The 19,723-nt window shown below is 40.5% G+C and overlaps 1 protein-coding gene across 10 annotated transcripts in view; it reads right to left on the bottom strand.

Annotated features, from left to right (window-relative positions):
- Positions 1-19,723, bottom strand: part of NCOR2 (nuclear receptor corepressor 2) — a 165,122-nt gene that overhangs the window by 85,664 nt on the left and 59,735 nt on the right. For all 10 annotated transcript variants that reach the window (XM_053471899.1, XM_053471951.1, XM_053471935.1 and 7 more), the window contains exons 5-6: positions 6,315-6,494; positions 4,229-4,342 (exon numbers count right to left, since the gene is read on the bottom strand). In XM_053471899.1, coding sequence (XP_053327874.1) covers positions 4,229-4,342; positions 6,315-6,494 — 294 coding nt within the window. The remainder of the gene's footprint in view (positions 1-4,228; positions 4,343-6,314; positions 6,495-19,723) is intronic.

Genomic DNA, 19,723 nt, shown 5'->3' with positions numbered 1-19,723 from the left:
CTAACAATTTTCCAGAAGAAGAAAGAAGATGATAAACCTGCTGAAAAATTGTCATGTTATATTTTTTTAAAATAATGTTAACATATTTAAATATGCCTTCTTTTGTTTCACAGAAAATACCAATATTCTATAACAGAACAATCATACAATCAGAAGATTTTTTTTTCTAGTGGTATCAGCACCCTGTATTAAACTGCATATTATATTACAGACAGTAGTTATCCAATAAAGTCTCTGGTACGATATTGCACAGCGTGTATGAAGACAAGGTTTGCCTCATTTCTCCTTGTGCCCAGTGCCTCCTGCCAGCGTTCTACTTGCTCTGTATTATTCTACAAGTACCATTCCATCTCAGCAGGCCCGGCAGGGCGCCAGTTATTAGTCAGAAGACTAATAAAACATACCAATGCAGGGCTCAGCGTGGGACAACACGCAAGGCCATTTCAGTTTACTTTCCATTAACATGTTCTTGTCTGCTCAGCCTGGGAACCAGAAACCCACACATCTTCGCATGTTATATTATTAAAGAAATCTTGAACGGGACGTAAAATATTACGATGTAATCACTATAACCCTGTTATGGGGTCGAGCTGGAAATTAATGAGCCAAAAGAAATAACCTTCTCTCCTGACATTTCACAGACGCATTCCATAATCAGAGTCAAGAATGTACGTATTATGTAAATGGACCTAGGCTTTACGCTCGTTGGCAAACGGTTTTGACTTACAAACGTTATTCCCAACAGCACAAGGGCACCAGTGTTATCTTACACTGTTAAACCAGACGGCCGTCTCTGGCATGACAGTCCTTCTATAACACCTACAATAAGCTAGATGAATATATTCAAGTGTTTGAGTGCCAGGCGTGTGTGCCAGGCCCCATCGCTACTCAAAGGGACAAAATGGCAGAGTAGACTGCATGCTATTCAATAGAGTCTCCCCAAGTGGACAATCCATTTTCCTTTAGGGACAACCTTGCAAGGGCTGTTATCTTTCCCTACAAACCAACTAGACACTGATGCGTGCAACACGCCACTTGTGAGTGACGACCGAAGAAATAGGCAACCTGGTACCTATGGTATAAGATACTCAGCTATGTAAACAGCCGGCGCCTGCTAAACAAAATCAGTGCAATATACTAAATGACAAAGATTGAGGCCTCTAAAGAAAGTTAAATACACAAGTATGTGTGCTTAAATAATAATGTAAACAGTATGTTCCACACAGGCCAAATACTCTAATAATATAATACTGCAAGTCACATAATTACTTTTGCATGCATGTAACACTCACATATTATCACACACACGCGCACTATATAACTGTGTGTATATATATATATATATACACTAGGGCTGCAACAACTAATCGATAAAATCGATAATAATCGATAATGAAATTCGTTGGCAACGAATTTCATTATCGATTAGTTGAATCGATTATTATCGATTATAAAATGAGGGTTTTTTCAGAGCAAACGCTCTGAAAAATCCCCCTCATTATATAATCCGTTTAGTCTGACTCACCGTCTCACAGCAGCAGCTCCTACTTACTCCCCCTCCCTGTAATCACTGTGACAACTGGCCCCGCCCCTTCCTTCTCCAGGCCAGAACCACATGGCTGTGACACTCATCTAACTGTAAGTATATGTATATATATATATGTGTATGTGTGTATATATGTGTATGTGTGTATATATGTGTATGTGTGTATATATATATATATATATATATATATATATATATATATATAATGTGTATGTGTGTGTATATATATATATATATATATATATGTGTATATATGTATGTGATATATATATATATATTTGGGCTACCGAAAGTTAGGGGAGGTGGGGGTTAATTTAGGGGCAGTTATGGTTAGTGGGGTGTTTAGGGTTAATTTAGGGGCAGTTATGGTTAATTGGGTGTTTAGGGTTAATTTAGGGGCAGTTATGTTAATAGGGTGTTTAGGGTTAATTTAGGAGCAGCTATGGTTAATGGGGTGTTTGGGGTTAATTTGAGGCAGTTGTGGTTAATGGTGTGTTTAGGGTTAATTTAGGGGATGCTGTGGTTGATGGGGTCTTTAGGGTTAATTTAGGGGATGCTGTGGTTAAGGGGGTGTTAAGGGTTAATTTAGGGGCAGTTATGGTTAATGGGGAGTTTAGGGTTAATTTAGGGGAATCTAAATCCTGTGGGCAGTGAAGTGACATATCTGGGGGTATAAGGCATATACAGTATATAAGGCATATGTGGGGAGGGCAGTGTGGCATGTCTGGGGAGGACGGAGTGGTGTATCAGGGTGTATAAGGCATATTTGGGGGTAGAGTGGCATATCTGGGGGTAGAGAAGTGGCATGTCTGGGAGGCAGGGTGGCATGTCTGGGGAGGATGGAGTGGGGTATCAGGGGATATAAGGCGTATCAGGCACAGTGGCAGATGTGGGAGGCAGCGTGGAGTGGCAGATGTGGGAGGCAGCGTGGAGTGGCAGATGTGGGAGGCAGCGTGGAGTGGCAGATGTGGGAGGCAGCGTGGAGTGGCAGATGTGGGGAGGGCAGGGTGGCATGTCTGGGGAGGATGGAGTGGTGTTTCAGGGGGTATAAGGCGTATCAGGCACAGTGGCATGTGGGGGGTAGAGTGGAGTGGCAGATGTGGGAGGCAGCGTGGCGTGGCAGATGTGGGAGGCAGCGTGGAGTGGCATATGTGGTAGGCAGCGTGGAGTGGCAGATGTGGGAGGCAGCGTGGTGTGGTATATGTGGGAGGCAGCGTGGAGTGCTGTGGTAGGCAGCGTGGCATATGTGGGGGGGGCAGCATGGCATGTCTGGGAGGCAGCGTAGCAAGCCTGGGCTCAAATGTGCATATATTGGGGGGCTGGTTGGGAAATAAAGACAAGAAATGTATTATCAAAGTTTTTTTATTCTGCTGTTTGTATTTAACATCATTTGTTTAGTAAATTATTTTAAATAAATGAAAAATTTACATTCATTTTTTTTATCCGATTAATCGATTAATCGAAAAAATAATCGGCCAACTAATCGATTATTAAAATAATCGTTAGTTGCAGCCCTAATATACACACACATATATATACACATATATATACACACACATATATACATACACACGCACATGGCTCTTCAATAAGATACTTTGCCCATCGATTCCCCTTGTGACATTCAGTAATATTTGGTTTCCCGGTCCCCAGCTTACAATTAATAGGCGTTTCGAGAGCCGGTGAGTGAGAGCAGAACACAAAGCAATCTGTAGCGTCCTCAGATGAACCCCACCGCACAATTAATGAGAGTTAGCAAGCAGCACAGCTACTGACGGGCCACCCACACCGGAAAGCATCCTATCCCTAGCGGCCATGGATTCATGTTCTGCAGCACACACACACAAATATGTTTTATAAAATATTTATAATGTCCAAAGGTGTCTGCGCACATATAGAAACTACGAGCGGCATACAAATAAAAGATACAAACTCACAGCTTCAAACTTTGGAGGCAAGGGATTGTGGAGCTAGCTGTGTGGAATCATTTAACAAAAAGTTAAACACGCCATTGACATACATAATTGACATTTTCTTTTTTAAAGGAGAAGCAGCGTTCCAAATGTTTTTGTTTTGTATTTCTTCAGCCGCTGTACTCCCTTAAACTCTGCCAAATCATCATTAATATCTTGCTGCACTAGAATGATCATTATGGCATTTTGGGCTTTATATCTCTGCAGCTAATGGGTTAAATACATTCTATAGGCAAGGAAGGGAATAAATAGAACCAAAAAGAAGTCTGCATAAACTTTCCATATCACTTACAAACTGTATAAGGAAACATTATTTAAACCAGCAATCCGTTAAGTCTCCAAATAGACATAACAGACCGAGGTCTCTAGTCCTGCCTTACCATGTAGGCTCACAATGCCGCTGCCGGGGCTCTAAACTGGAAATGACTTTCTAAACATTCTCAACCAGCGAGCTTCAGGGAAGCAACGTGTGGAGGTCGCGCTATTTAGGGGTGGCTTTGGACAGAATCGCATGCTGCACAGTTTGTACGAGCAATTCCATCCATGGAGGCTTACATTGGCAATTCCACTGACATGGTGGACATAATTCTACAAGCACAGACAATACAATAAACAGTGTCATCTTATTAGAATGGGTTGTATCAGTACTATGGCTTTACAACATGAGATGTCTTTTAGAATCCAAAAAGTCCATGTAAAGTAAGCTTACTCTGTTCTCATCATAGATGATCTGGACCAGACTCCTGTGTTTTGATTCAATTGGCGGAGGGGAGATGGGCTTCTCAGGCTCTAACGGTTTGGCGGCTTCCTCCTCTAACTGTTGCTGTAAAAAAAAAAAAGAGAGAAAACTCTGTACACACAGTAATGTCATTTGGCACTCAAAAGGGTCCTGAGGTTTGGATAAAAACATCAAAATAATTAAACCTCAGGTCGCTTTTAATAACGTTGTCTCCTCCTTGTAGTTACAAGGTAGTGCGTGTTTGTATACACTTTTATCTGAAGTAAAGAATAAAATAACTTAAAACTGTTGAAAGATTATGAAGTAGTATACTGTTATGGCAAAGCAGTTAATTGCCTGGGTCACGAAGGCATCTCAGCCCTCAAAGGGGCTTCCTGGCCATTTTAGGAGCTATAAATAATATATTGTCCTTTCCACAAAGTCAGAGTACAAATGCATTCAATTATCTGCTAGGCCTCCCAAGGACTTGGTCTGGAAAGCACAATGACCACTCTGTTTGCACACTCAGAAAGAAAGATCTGTTTCTTATTTCATGTTTTGGGTGCTTTCAGTACAGATTGGCAGATGAGTAACCACTTTCCTGTGTGTAGAGCACAAACCATTCCCCTAAACAACTGGTTTTTGATCTGATGAGCTAGACTTAAGAATTGCAATCCTCATTTCTTTTACCAAGTGGATTATCTAAAAATCAGATTAAACTCCGAACATGCTCCTACTTCAGCGGGCAGTCTGTGTCAGGGGATAAACTCACTCCAAAGGGCATGTAGGAAAGGAGGAGAGTGTTAAAATCCAATCGCAGGCAGAGAAGTAGGGAAACTGGAAATTAAACTGGAAATGACCATATCTCCATATTTTATAAATAACAGGCTATGAGTTCAACTAGTTTGTTTTTGAACCAAAGTGATAAATCCTGGTAGTTATTCTTACCCTAAGAATAATTAATTATATGCAGTTAAATGGTCATTTTACTGTCCCTGACAGCCCCAGTGAAGAACAATGCATTTGAGAGTTCCGTAGTGCAATAATATGTATTCTTCAAAAACAAAAACACACTTACCTGAACTAGAAGCTGCAGCTCTACATTTACAGCTGCCCGCTTACACTGTGGTCCAACAATTGGGTTTTAGTGTGACACAAATGTACCAAAATCTACTGTAAAGGGGCAAATGCATATGGGGGAAATCACAAAAATGTAAAGGAATCCCCTCTGCTACCCTACACATTAAAGTGCATATGATAGCTGGAGTGTCCTGTTAATTTCATCCCCTGAATGCTTATTTGAGGTTTTATTTGACAATTTGAACTTTCTTTATAACAAGCGTATAAATCAAGAGCAGGGAGTAATATTATAAATTAAGCTTGATTTTATCATGGATTCTTTGCCAGGCCAGCAATACATATTGCATACGAAGAAAATACAAAAAGAGGATAAAAAAAAAAAAAAAAAAAAAGATATTGTTCACTTTATAAATCCAAGCTTTTTGGTGGTAGATTTGGGTCACAATAAAAACTTCACTAACCATATTTACACTGAGCAATCAAGTCACAGATGTTCATTTATGCAAGAGATGGGAAACCTGAGCATAAATTTTGGCCACTGAGATTGTAAAAGACAAAACCTTGATATTTTCTCCATATGTTGCCTCAAAACCCAGAATGGACCACTACAACACTAGATGTTTTGAGTAAGCATTGTAATGTCTTTAAAGCTCATTATGACCATAAGTTTGAGTATCACCAAAAAGTACTTGTTTTCGCCACCAAATGCAGCATTAGAAAAATCATTCCAAGAACTGCCAAATGCCCAAACCGTTTCCAGAATTAATTCTCTAAAAAAAAGTCACAACGAAAGCAGGCACAGATGGGTTGTTGCTTTTTAAAAGGTTGTGCTTTTTATGTGCCTAAAGCTTCAGAATAATGAATAAAATAAAATATCTACCAAGGTATATGTGCTTAAGATACCAGAGAGTGCGATTTATGGTTTGTTTAAGTCAAACAGCTTCTAAAGGTGCCTGTGTGTACAAAATAAATGAATACTAACAGAAACCTGACCAACCTGTTTCTTCTTCAGTTTGGTGATCTGCTGCTCTACCATGGTGATTTCCCGATCTACCCGGTCCATGTTCTGTATGAGCTCTTCCTTGGAGAGCCTGGCTGGTAGAAGATCCAGTTCTCCATCTTTATGGGGTGGACTGGAGGGTGATACGGGCTCCAGCTTCCCAGTCAGGCAGCGGTCCTGTAGAGAAGACAAAAGGTTTATCAGAAGGGACTTTAATCTACAATACAAACATATCTTGATATTTATTTACTACATAAAGATGTCATATTCCAGGTTACCATAGTTCCTAATGATAAACACATATATACCGTATAAAGATATGTTTTTTTTATATTCAATTAAATATTAACATAAAGAAGACCTCTGTCATGTTCTTTGTGTACTTTCATACATGTGTGCAAAGCAATTATCACTAATATATTATAGGAAATAAAGGGATATTTGCATTAGGAGGCCTGGGCTTTGCCTTTGTTGGAAGTCTGAGCTGGGAAATATAAATAAACAAAGAAAATAACTGGGATGTTTTTCAGGATCTGTCTCAGTTTGTCTGCATTGGCGCTTAAAAGCTTTAGCCAACCATCCATTTTTTCCTTTTTTTAACCATCGCATAACTCACGGTTTCAATAACATCCAAACACAGGAGAAAAGAATAATCTTCCCACTTAGACTGCTAAAGCACTCAAACGTATGGATGTCCAGGCACTATTGGATAGTCTTCACAATGCTGTATATTTTCATGGACATTAAACTGTATCTAGAAACAGGACACTGAGGATCTCACCGATACAATCTGGAGCCACAGTCACATAAGGACCAATTGAGCAAACGGACTAGAAGGTACCGACACTGGACAACATTAATTCTTAGGCCACAGATAGCCATTCTGTATCTAGTTCTAAATCAAAAGTACAATGTGTGGAATGCAAGTTGTACCTTATAATACGATACGAGAAACATTTTGGAAATATTCACACCAAAAAAAAAAAAAATAAGTGGCAATTAAATGAATGATAACTGTGTGGTCCCTTTAAATCTGCAGGTTGTCCATTTTGCAATTGCATAGGGGGATCCTGCAAAATCCCCCTATATGCATTTGCCCCTTTGCACAACCCCCGCTAAATGCCCTGCAGGAAGTATGTTTGGCCAGTCAGTGGCAAGAATAGTCAAGCAATGGAGGAGGAGGGCAGCCTCTTCTCTGTCAGGTAAATGCTGTATTTTTATTTGGAAGAATGAATAGTATAGCAAGTTATTATGCGTTCATCTACAGTGGAGGTGTCAGGGGCATTACACTGCCCCTTGAATATTTGGAAGATGAGGAGATGGCTTTACTTTTTTTACCATCTGCACATTGTTACAGAAACTGAAAAAAGCATGTGGTGAGTATTTCAAAAAATATACCAGCAATTTGCATAGATCATTTGTGTACCTCACCAATCATGACATTCCTGACCTGTCTATTGACACAGAAATATGGTGCCCAACAAGGGATTAAAGGGGACCTGGCACCATCATAGCTTTTAACATAACTAAAAGCGGTGTCACTTTAGCATGCAGTCCACCAGTAATTTGCGGTACACCTGCGGTCTACCGTTAAACTGACGTGCATTTAAACTGACGTGCAGGGAGACTGCAGGCCGGGGCGAAAAGCACAGGGAGACTGCACGCCGGAGCAGAAAAGCACAGGGAGACTGCACGCCGGAGCAGAAAAGCACAGGGAGACTGCACGCCGGAGCAGAAAAGCACAGGGAGACTGCACGCCTGGGCAGAAAAGCACAGGGAGACTGCACGCCGGAGCAGGAAAGCACAGGGAGACTGCACACCGGAGCAGGAAAGCACAGAGAGACTGCACGCCGGAGCAGAAAAGCACAGGGAGACTGCACGCCTGGGCAGAAAAGCACAGGGAGACTGCACGCCGGAGCAGGAAAGCACAGGGAGACTGCACACCAGAGCAGAAAAGCACAGAGAGACTGCACGCTGGAGCAGGAAAGCACAGGGAGACCGCACGCCGGAGCAGAAAAGCACAGGGAGACTGCACGCCGGAGCAGGAAAGCACAGGGAGACTGCATGCCGGAGCAGGAAAGCACAGGGAGACTGCATGCCGGAGCAGGAAAGCACAGGGAGACTGCATGCCGGAGCAGGAAAGCACAGAGAGACTGCACGCCGGAGCAGGAAAGCACAGAGAGACTGCACGCCGGAGCAGGAAAGCACAGAGAGACTGCATGCCGGAGCAGGAAAGCACAGAGAGACTGGACGCCGGAGCAGGAAAGCACAGAGAGACTGCATGCCGGAGCAGGAAAGCACAGAGAGACTGCACGCCGGAGCAGGAAAGCACAGAGACTGCACGCCGGAGCAGGAAAGCACAGAGAGACTGCATGCTGAAGTAGAAAAGTTCAGGGAGACTGCACACTAAAGCTCCTGTAGTTCTCTCCTACCACCGCACCACTATTACAAAGGGTGAACAAAACAACAACTTAACATCATGAGAGAGGTGATATAATGGGGATGAATTATAATGCCAATCATGAGAAGAGCACATTAAATACCTTACCAAAGGAAATACATACGCTTTTAATACGTACAAATGGCTTATTTTAATCCGTAATCACTATTACATAGGTTTATCTAAGTGTATCAAACCGCAATATGAAAGGATGGCAGCTTTCAGCCTGAGGCCAAACCATTCTAAATAACCAGTAACGCGGCTGGCAAAACACATTGAACACACCGAATACTCTGACAAATGGAAATCACACTGGTGTTTAGCACACGGGACAGTGTCGATAAGAGGCCCCCAGGCTTCGCTGGAAAACTGCACGCAAGTCAAATGGTACATATCAAGACAACTCTGCGGATTCCCCTTTTTGCTCCCCTCTAATGAATAGTAAAAGGGCTACAACATCTGACTGGTAATGTTGAGCGGTAACCCAGTAACAACAATACTACCATGTGATTAAATATGGTGCGGGTTTAGCTGGGCTACGAAGAGTAGGATGTGTTGGCTGAGAAGGTTTTTTGGGGGGATGCTCACAGCTATTATAAAATTCTCATATTTCTAACGCAGCAGCTGCAGTGATATGATTTGCACATATTAATAGTAAAGGCAGCCCTCGACTTGTTGACTCAGCTTCAAATGATTCTCACTTACATCACGTTCCCATTTTAATCCTTTTTGTGGGTTAGATGTTGGAAGACGTAAATCACGTTGCCTTCTCTTCGCTATTTTGGTTTCTGTTCCCCAGATTTAGTCACCACATTGTGTTTTAACATGCTTTTTACTTGTTTTTTTGCTGATTGAACACTATTCGTACAGTCAGTGACATCGACAGGTAACTGACAATCCCTAAGAAGGGAAACTGATATATAAGGCAACCTCCACGTCATAATGTAACTATAAAATATGAAAATTACTTCTACTGAAATACAAAATGCTGAGAACTGAAACTACTCCTACCACACCACAGAAAGTTGAGATCAGGAAAGACTTTACTATGTGAGACAGCTTTAGGGCAACATGTAAGCAGATACACAGGTAAAGATGGCTGCACACATAACCCTTTAACCATCACAGACTATTGCGCTGTGTGACTTCTGTGGTAGAAGGTGGTGGGCAGTGTAGCATAGCGTGCATACAGAACAAGATTTCTCTCCATCATTGTTCCCATGTTGTAATCCTTTCTGTCTGCGTTGGAGTGCTGGTCTCCTTTTAATTGCTATAGCAGCTTTTCACTCAATCTTTGAAGCAGGGCCGGGATAGGTCTATTGAATGAAACGCAACTGGAAAGACTCTGCTAAACTTCTTCACTTGGTGGTCCCTGCTTCTTTACAGCTCTGGCCTTTCTATTCAAATATAGTATTAAATAAGAAAGTTATAAACTCACATAATTCTGAGATTTATTGATAACTAGTAATTATTTCATACATGCTGCATTCAGAGTGATTTTTTTGTATGATGAATGGTTTATAGCAGCATGAACTCCAAATTGTGGGATAAGTTTAAGGTTTGCAATAGCATCACAAAATTCCCAAGTTGCCCATTAATGGGCACAAGTGGGTCTGTCAGAATGTGTGCCCAGTAGAATTATTTCTGCTGAAGGAAGGAGATCCTGAGGGCTAGCAAAAATGAATACCTGAAACTGAGGACTAATGTCACTTAGTCTCAGAACAAAAGAAAAAGGCAGACCCTGAGTGGCACATATACAAGCCAGTATTTTTATATATTCCAGCTTCAACATAGGTTGCTCAATCAAAGTTATTAAAACAGATTAAACTAATTTGTTTTCAGAAATGCATGTCCAGGAGTTTTGGTCTGCTGGTGGCTCTTCTGGGTTGGAGTTTTGCATCCATTTTCTCTAAACAACAAGCCCTTGGTAGGTTGGAGTCATACATTTTATCTTGGTGCATTTACCAAACATTAGGAGTTGTCCCTTCCTTGAGAGCAAAAGAAACACAGCAATGTACCAGTTAGATGCAGTGACATATTTATCTTCTAGTTCTGCTCAGCAGAGATGCCAATCATGGAGCAAACAGGGTTTAAAAATTTCATTAAGATGAGAGATCCCAAAACTCCATTCCCAACTAAAGCTATTAAACAGCTTCTCAAGTCTGGGGAACATTAGCCCAAGTGGCAGGAGGCCAAGAAACAGTGCTTCCCCTTCCATGTAATCCAACCCAGCCATCTAGCAGGTACCCAGTGGAGCCGGGCATCCCTAGACATTTGTCCCTACACACCAGCTGCGCTCCGACAATGACACTACAGTACAAAATGTATCACCAGCAGCTTAAGCAAAAAGGAAGATACCACCAAAATAACATCTAAAATATTGCCTCATTGTTTGGTTTTGTTCACTTTCAGGTACACATTCTTAAATTCTTATATTTTATTAAACATTTATAAAATAAAATTTAGTGAGCTACAGGAAATCTGCAAATGGGCTCGGGGAAAATCAGAGGTCTGCTGATAACACCTGAAATCAAAGTTAGTGAATAATTAATTCAAAATTAAAGGGGCACACTTACATCACTTTGTCCTATTGTTTGTCATTTGTCATACGATGCACTATTTGTTGCAGAACCAGCATAAATAGAAACTTTATAATGTATTTCTATGTTTCATGCAAACCTTCCCATGATCACAGTCTAAAAAAAACAAAACACTGCCCGTAAATCTCACTGGGAAACAGGAACTAAGCAACATTCACGCAATGGTACAAGTAACAAAAACTATCTTAGAACACATTGCTATGTACCCTACTGACAAAACAAATATGCCACAAATAAGAAAGGAAAAAACAGTGAGTTGCTCTTTAGGCTGCCTGACGTAAGCTGCTACCTAATTGCATAAAGTGTAGATATAAACAAAGACACATACAAAGCCGATCCTATTACTCTAATTGGCAAGTTTCACCACAAGTCAAAACTCCTACTTTAAGTAAATTTCAGCTATTTCATGACTCAGGTGGGTGTTTTTGTCCCTTGGAATCTCCTATTTCCTGTAGCTTCCTAAAGCTGCCACCTGCTCCAAAGTACAATAGAAAACAACAAAGTGCGATGGAAAATGACTTCCTACAGACTGCGGTAAAACGCAATGAAATTATATACCAGGTTATCACAGTCACTTTTATTTATGTGTTTTGCGCACTGATCATATTTAGCAGTAGCCACATTTTTCCTCCCTGTATGGATAGGGACACCTAAGATATGGTACAAAAGGAAAAATTTTTTGCCTTTGTATTATATCATGTATAGCCACTATATCGGAAGCAGGATAGGGTTAATGCTCCTTATTTACCTTTATCTGGATAATTACAGGAAAGTCAGGAACCTGGAGGCTTTGGAATAATAAGGTAATGATGTTTGTTTGCTCTTCTCAAAGAAGTCAATGCCAGCTCAGTAATTACACTCTCCTGCCATTTGTTTTCATAAGCCTGCTAACAACTGCACGGTCTCGGTTTATTACAGATTATGGCCTCGTAGTTATCATCCATCTGCACGGCAGAGGGAATGAGCAGGTTTAACACCTCAGTCACCTGGTAACCGTTTTCCTAGGCATAGAACATGAAGAAGAGGTCTGTCTGGACAGCCCTCCAGTTGGTTAATTTACACGGGAACACAGATATCAGGGGGTGACAAGATCACACTACGCCCTCCTAGTGCAAGCAGTAAAGAAAGAGATAAACCTATTCTAACAAACACTTCACCGCCCTGGGAAAAGAAACCAGGAACACTTTTACTACTGAAATACAGATCACAATGATTTCATATTGGATTCATTCACTGGATAAAAGTTCTCCATTTATGATGATCTCACATAGCAGAAGCACCCCTGGCTCATAGGCCTTATGCTTCTTGAGAAGGACACATTTTGGTACCCCAACTCCTGGGAACAGAAGACATAATAGGAGATGTTGAACTATTTTGCGGAGCGCCGGCTCTCCATTTACTCTACCTTGTTACCCATGGTATTCTCCTCTGGCAGAGAGACCGCTGGCCGCTTTGGTGTGACTATATATCACAGAGAATTAAAGGTTGCAGCCTATATAGTCTGAGATGTAATAGAATGGAGACTATGGTGTCTATTTACTAAAGGGAGAGCTGTCATTCACTACTCGTTATAAAGTGCCAACACTAGCAGATCTCCAGCAAGAAGGGTTGAGCAGGCCCTATATACTGCATAAGTCAAAAGAAATCTCACTATTTTTACCATGCATTACACAAGTCCAGCCAAGCTCTTCCTGCAGCAGAAGCTCACTGGTATTTGGACCTTCATAACGAATAATGAAGTAAAGGAGCTGCAAACACTTCTTTTAGTGAATACATCCCCTAAAGGGTAGAAGCCTCAATAGACCTGTATAACACCGATTCCCTATTTTTGGGTAATCATTTAAAAGCACCTGTTCAAACAATTATAATTCCACTCTGCTTTAATAGGTTTCTGGTCAATTGTAAAAGATGTTTCCAGTCTAAGATTATAGAATGGCATCAAATACAATAACACATGAGAATAAGCAGGAAGGTACATAAACGTATGTGTTTGTACAATTAATGAACTTATTTTTCTGCATCTAAACTTTCTAATTATGTTCATTTTTTTAAGCATTCTCCACAAGAACGCGTAAGCAGCATAATTACAGAACACAGCTAGGCTCCATTACAGAGCTTCCATATGGGACAACATTCAGATTTGGATGGAAAATGCAATTATCCCACAGAGTCGATAGGCAGCTGAACGCTGTGATATGATCTGGATCTACCATTATTGGATTTCTCTTCAGTTAAATTTACCCACAGATAGCTTAACTACTGTACTTAAATTGCCATTATGTATTCTGGTGGCAAGCAGTTTGGAAACGTCTACATCTCAAGAATCCTCCTGGAAGATGAAAATAAAAACGATATACAGGATGCAGCAGACTAAATTGATGTGGCCACCAGAGACGTGCGGAAATATTATTTTTGTTATTGCTATTGTGGGAGTTTGCAGCTCATATACCATTTTAAATTCAAAACACAGCAATCAGGTGCAGATTTCACTGTATAAGGGTTTTATTCCTCCCAAGGAATCATTCTTTTTATAAGCAGCTGAAAAAAGAAATAGCACTGAGCTTTCCTTAAATAACACTTTCGTCAGAGGAACAGGACAGACTGCTTAAAAAAAATATATATTTGAGTTACTATTAACTATACAGAAAAGTAGAGCTCTGTTTTTTTAAACTTTATTGTTAACCCTTTCAGTGTCAGGTGGCGGGACACTTTTTTGTGTAATAGTTAGATTTAGGTGACACTTTACCCATGGAACCTACTACACAAATCACGCATCCTATCACATGACAATGTTAAAAACGCAACAACAAAAATCGCCATTATTCCTCCATGTTTGCCAAACCAAACAGTAAACAATTTTTTTTTAAGCTGCTCTTGTAAATATTGTGGTACATACATGAAGCATACACACCAACCCATGAAGGTGAAAGCACACATAATAAATGGTTAAGTTCCATAATTATGCTTAAAAAAAGAAAGGTATTCCATAATTCGTAAGTACAATTACCATATTTGCTCGATTACAAGATGGGTTTTTCAGAAAAAAATCATCTGAAAAAACAATCTAGACATATAACCGAGGTTGTTTTCTCTCCCCAGACATCAGATCCGTGGCACCGCCGCACAGCCGACTACGCCTAGGGGCTTGACTCTCGCTCAAGCTCTTGCAGACTCTCAATGTCTCCCTACCTTCCCCAACGACCGCTTCCTTGACCCCCGCAACAAAACAAACAAACATGAAGCAGAGAGCAACAAACTTTAATTTGCATTTCGCTGCATTATCTCAAGCGGTCTGTCAATGTCTCCCTATCTTCTCTGCCCACCGATTTTATGTCCCTGTTCCAAAGATCTGCTTCTTTTCTTGCCTCTTCTTTCTTTGGCCGATTCTCCCCTTACCAACTCTGCAATCCAAGTTACGGAGACAGACAAGCATTTCTGCACCTCTCTTTCTCCACGCATCCGTCTGCAATATTCTGGCCTCTTGGAGTACCTCTGCAAAAGGGGACAGCCTCTCCTATTCCTTCAATCGGGGGAGAGGATATGTGCGGAGGCTCTGCCCTTTTGCGGAAGTACCTGGATAATGGAGCTGATACTAGGGGAGAAGCAGATGTAGAAAAGGAAAAAAAAGAAACAGAGCTGCGGGAAAGCAGACAGGGACAAAAAAGTGGTTTGTGAAGAAGATAGTGAGACATTGAGAGAGAGCATGAGAGTGTAAGGGAGAGTGAATGAGAGCGTTAGATCAACAAAAGCAAGTTTGTTTCATTGGGAGTTTGTTTCCATTCGTACGAAATAACACAATCATCACATTTCGTTATAATGCAAATCCAAATGCACAAGTCTAGTGGTCACCGTGAAAATTAATGACAGCGATCACATGCAATAAATTACTATTCGGTGTTTGGTGAACACTAAGTTGTTTAATCTTTCCTCTTTACACAACTTAGTTTTGAAGTAAAAAAGTAATAAAAGCAAGAAAATAATATTCTTCACATTTTTACATCTTAACAATATTTCTTGTCTTCTGGAAAAAGCATTAGTGGTGATCTGAGTATTTCTGAGTATTGTTTTTAAAAAGGGATTCAAATTTATACATATACATTATTCCTTATGTATCCAGCCCTCGCTATAAATAAGCTGAGAGTGACTGCTCTTCAGTTTCCGGCTGAGCAGTTATATTACTGCCTATAAAAATTGCTATCAGTTTCCACATGGCTACCTTGTTGCTGAATTAGGTATGCAACGCATTGGGAAGTGTTGGATCTATTTTGAGGTGCCAGTGTGCAGCATTGCTCTTCTTTTGAAAAGGTCAGAAATAGAATATTAATCCCTTCTGGAGCTGCTCACACGAGAACAAACGCTATCAGAATCCCGGCGCTTGTATGGATCTAGGTCAAATTTATCTAGAGATTCAACAGCCTGAAGCAAATTCCATTGCTAAACAAGTAACCGACGTTGAATTGGCTCCCTGAAGATTTACAGCTGCTCTGCTACCGTATTAGACGCAAATGCAATGGTTTTCCTAGAAATAAATGCTCATCTGGCACAGATTTATTACCGCACGTTCATACAGAAGAGAACATTAGGGACACCGGGCCCAAAAGCTTACAACATGTTGCCCAGAGCCTCATTTTTGGGCAAGAACTAGAAGTAGCACCTCCAGTCTTACTATTCTGAGGAGGTCCTCTAAATAAATAAAAATATACCTGAAGATAAACTCTCATAATCTAACAGGCCAGTTTTAAGGGGCATTCTAAGGAGCAATGGGAACCTAGCAAGGAAGCCAAAAAGCTATGCATATAAAACAACATACATTAAAATAAACCAATAGGTGCGTAATTTCACACATACTAGAACTGGGAAAATGGATGTAGCCATTTTGGCCCAAGCAAAAGACAAGGTCTTTATAAATCAAAGCTGCAGAAACATGGAAGGGACCACTGAGATCCCAAAAGCGTATATGAGGCGTAACATCTTGTTCTACAGTGGCCCAACAAAAGATATCTCTTTGACTAAAGGCAAAAGTGCAAACTCAAAATAATAATTGCAAAGCTCTATTTTGATGTAAGCCACATTAACAAGATGCAGTCAGAAGGCATTTGGAACCATCTAGAAAGAGATAAGGTCTTTTTATGGCACGTGTAGAATGCAAAAATTACTACATTTGAATTCTTTTTACTAGCTATAAAAAACGATTCCATCTTCTGCCAAGCATGGTAGCAGATGACAATGTACAGGGATTTTGGCAGAATGCCCCCTGAGCAATGAGCATGCTTTATTCCCATTGTTTATACTGGGTCAGATGTCCTTTAGCATCCAAGAAGTTGTGCGTCAAAGGAGGAAGCAAAGAAGAGGGAATTAGCAGTCGTGAATGGACGTGGAGCTTCCTGATGGTTTTTCCCACTTCAGTCTTTGTGTCTATGGTCTCGCATCACTACCCCCCCCCTCCCAACACATCCACATAGCAGACAAGGCCAGCCGCACACAAGCGCTTTGGATAAAATCCTAGAAATTAGTAAATTGTCTAAAGTAAAAGAAAAAACAATGCATAACCTGTAAAAAAAAGTTTTTACAGAGGGGTGTTCATTAGCCAAAACCCCGACAAATATTGGGGCCTAAATTATGCGCGCATATCAGACAAGCGTCAAGAATTTAAAGGCAGGTGGATTACACTCAAAAGTAGGATACAAGTGCGACTAAGATAGACACTCGTGTCCCCCTTAACACAGAGGATCTACCCAGAAGGCTATTTATGGGGAACGAATCATGCTGTATACTTTCACTTGCCAATGTTTTGTCTTTTCAGGTCAAACAAGGCATTCAATAGGCCATCTAGAAATCAGAAAAAGGATAATATTTGTCTGTTACGCAGGGATATCGTATGAACAGTTCAGAATACATTTCATTAGAGTGTGCCTTCAAGATGTCCTCCTGGCTGTACCTCATCAGGTTTCTTTAAAGGGAAATGAAAACTAAAAAATATTATTTTAAAGCTAAAGACATGATATTGAACAATTACATAAAATTGCAACCATTTCTCATTTGAGGTTAGAATAAAACAAAAAAGACAACAACTATGAAGCAGTGGCATAGAATATTTTCCAGGACAAGATAAACTCTCTAGAGTATATTCTTGAAGCGGTATAAGCTATTCAGACATGTCTCTCTCTTGGCAAAGAAATGGTGCATGAAGGATCTTTCCATTACAAACCCTAAGTGAAATCCACCTCTCATAATCTCTCTATTCTATGCCCAGGCTTAACCTGGAACAGGTTCTCTTTTCAGATCATGTATTCTGTGAGATTCCTTTTAATTTCAGAGTAGTTAAGGTCACCAAAGCAACAGACAGTGTCTCAGGATTATTCCTGTATCCTTAAAACATTGAAGAGTTTCCAGTTCTGTCTATTGTGCGGTGGAGAGCCAGCCAAAACCTCCCTATTATTTCATTCCGGCAAAGCAGAGGCGAATTGAAAGACTCGAGAGTGACAGATAGTGATACACAGCAGAGGGTGTTAAGTGTCCCCAAGTGACCTCTCCCTACCATCCACTGCCAGCATTCCATTACTGAAGCGTGCATTATATTCTGCACATTTTCTCTGAAGAACAAAACACAAGCCTTTTATTCAACAATATATCCAAGTATTTAATACACTAGCTGACCACTACTTAAAACATTGGAATTTTAACATGACGTGAATAAAAAGCCACTTTTACTGACTTCTAAAGATAAATCTGTATGCTGTAAGTACACCGATCCTGAACAACATATGGTATATTAGTGAAAAAAGTGAACTGATCATTATTTTTTATACAGAAATATTTCATACCTACCAAGAGTCCTTCTTTAGAAGGGGTAGTCCCTCTTATGAACCAAATGCCTCTTTCCTTCTCTTAAACCCCTCTTTTTCTAGAGGCACAGAATATTTTTCACAGTGTACTAAATTCCCCAAAAGGAACAATGCTATGATCAGGACATAAGATATAAGATAAGGCGTTGGGTGTCCCATTGAATCTCTAGGTCTCAATAAACTTTACTGTATAGAGATATAAAATGGCATTTTACCAACTTCAACATTTGGTTGATCATCTACTGTAACCCTCTAGTAAACGTGCTAGCAGGGCCCTCTTTACCTAATGTATCGGTTTGTCTTAGTCTGTCAAATGTAGTTTGTCATGCTGAACAAACACGATAAAAAGAAACGTAGCATGACTAGAAAAAGTATCATAAAGGGAAGCTGTAAAACAGAGGACATGGTTAAAATAAATACTCATAGTATTGTTTATGCGAGTCTATAAGTTGTTTTTTTTTATGTTATTTCCAATAAAGCATATCTCTATGTATAAGGGTGGTTTATTAATGAAAGAATGTGTTATTAGGAGAGTTGCGTTTCATCTTATTTATTTGGGCCAACCCAGTGAGCTCCTTCTCCAGGACTAGTTTAGATAGTCCTTTATAAAGCATAGTAGTTTAAGGGAATCAAAAGCACAACCCCTACTTTAGTGAATGAAGTCATGGATTTCACTCCAGATTTCTACTAGTAATATAAACAAGTTATTTAACCAAGTCCTTCTGTCCACAGCTTTGGCCAACTGTGTCAGTAGGATACTGCAGTATAGTGTAGGATAATGCACTATATAAACAGGAATTTCTAAGGGGGGACAACATTCAGATCCCTTACTGGGGAGGATGTGAAAGGTTTAGATGAAATGATGAAATAAAACATTCAAATCGCCAGCTATAACAAATAGTTTGCTGTTCTGGACGTAAAAGGCAACTTTCTGGAATATCGTATCACACGCCAATAAAAACATCCATTTGTTTTCATAAACCTCCCAGGTCTTTTAATCACTTCACTCAAAGGTTGACAGAATATAGATGTGGCTGCATTTCCGCCTGCCAGGCTTTATTTCCAGGTTTTGTTGATCAGCTGGTTTAACACAAGGTCCACTCCTACAACATCCTGAGAGAATGGTGCAGCTCTCCGCAGAGCCGCAGGCTGCCCAACCCACATTCTCTTAAGTACTAGGCTGGTGCCATTTCACCTCCTAGCCAACTGGGCTAGGCGCCAAGGTCAATACAAGTCACAGCCAGTTTCATGAATAACGGGGAGCCCAGCCCACTGGAAACTCTGAGACGTTAATCCCGGCAACAGATTAGTGTTCCCATAACAAATCTTTGCTGAGATGCAACATGCAAAGGACAATACTGGAGAAGCTCCAAGTAGACCACAGGACACCAATCTTTTGCTTACAGTCCCATCACAACAAAGGGCTCATACAGAGATTTCTTAAACGTTCCACAGAATGTTGAGGTGGCAGATAAAGAACACAGCTGAACCCAAGCTTCTCTCAAGAACAATTATATTATT

Source organism: Spea bombifrons, chromosome 1 (genome assembly GCF_027358695.1).
Source record: "Spea bombifrons isolate aSpeBom1 chromosome 1, aSpeBom1.2.pri, whole genome shotgun sequence".
In the NCBI taxonomy this organism is placed as follows: Eukaryota; Metazoa; Chordata; class Amphibia; order Anura; family Pelobatidae; genus Spea; species Spea bombifrons.
Note: the sequence above shows the minus strand (reverse complement) of the source record. Positions and strands in the feature narration are given on the sequence as shown.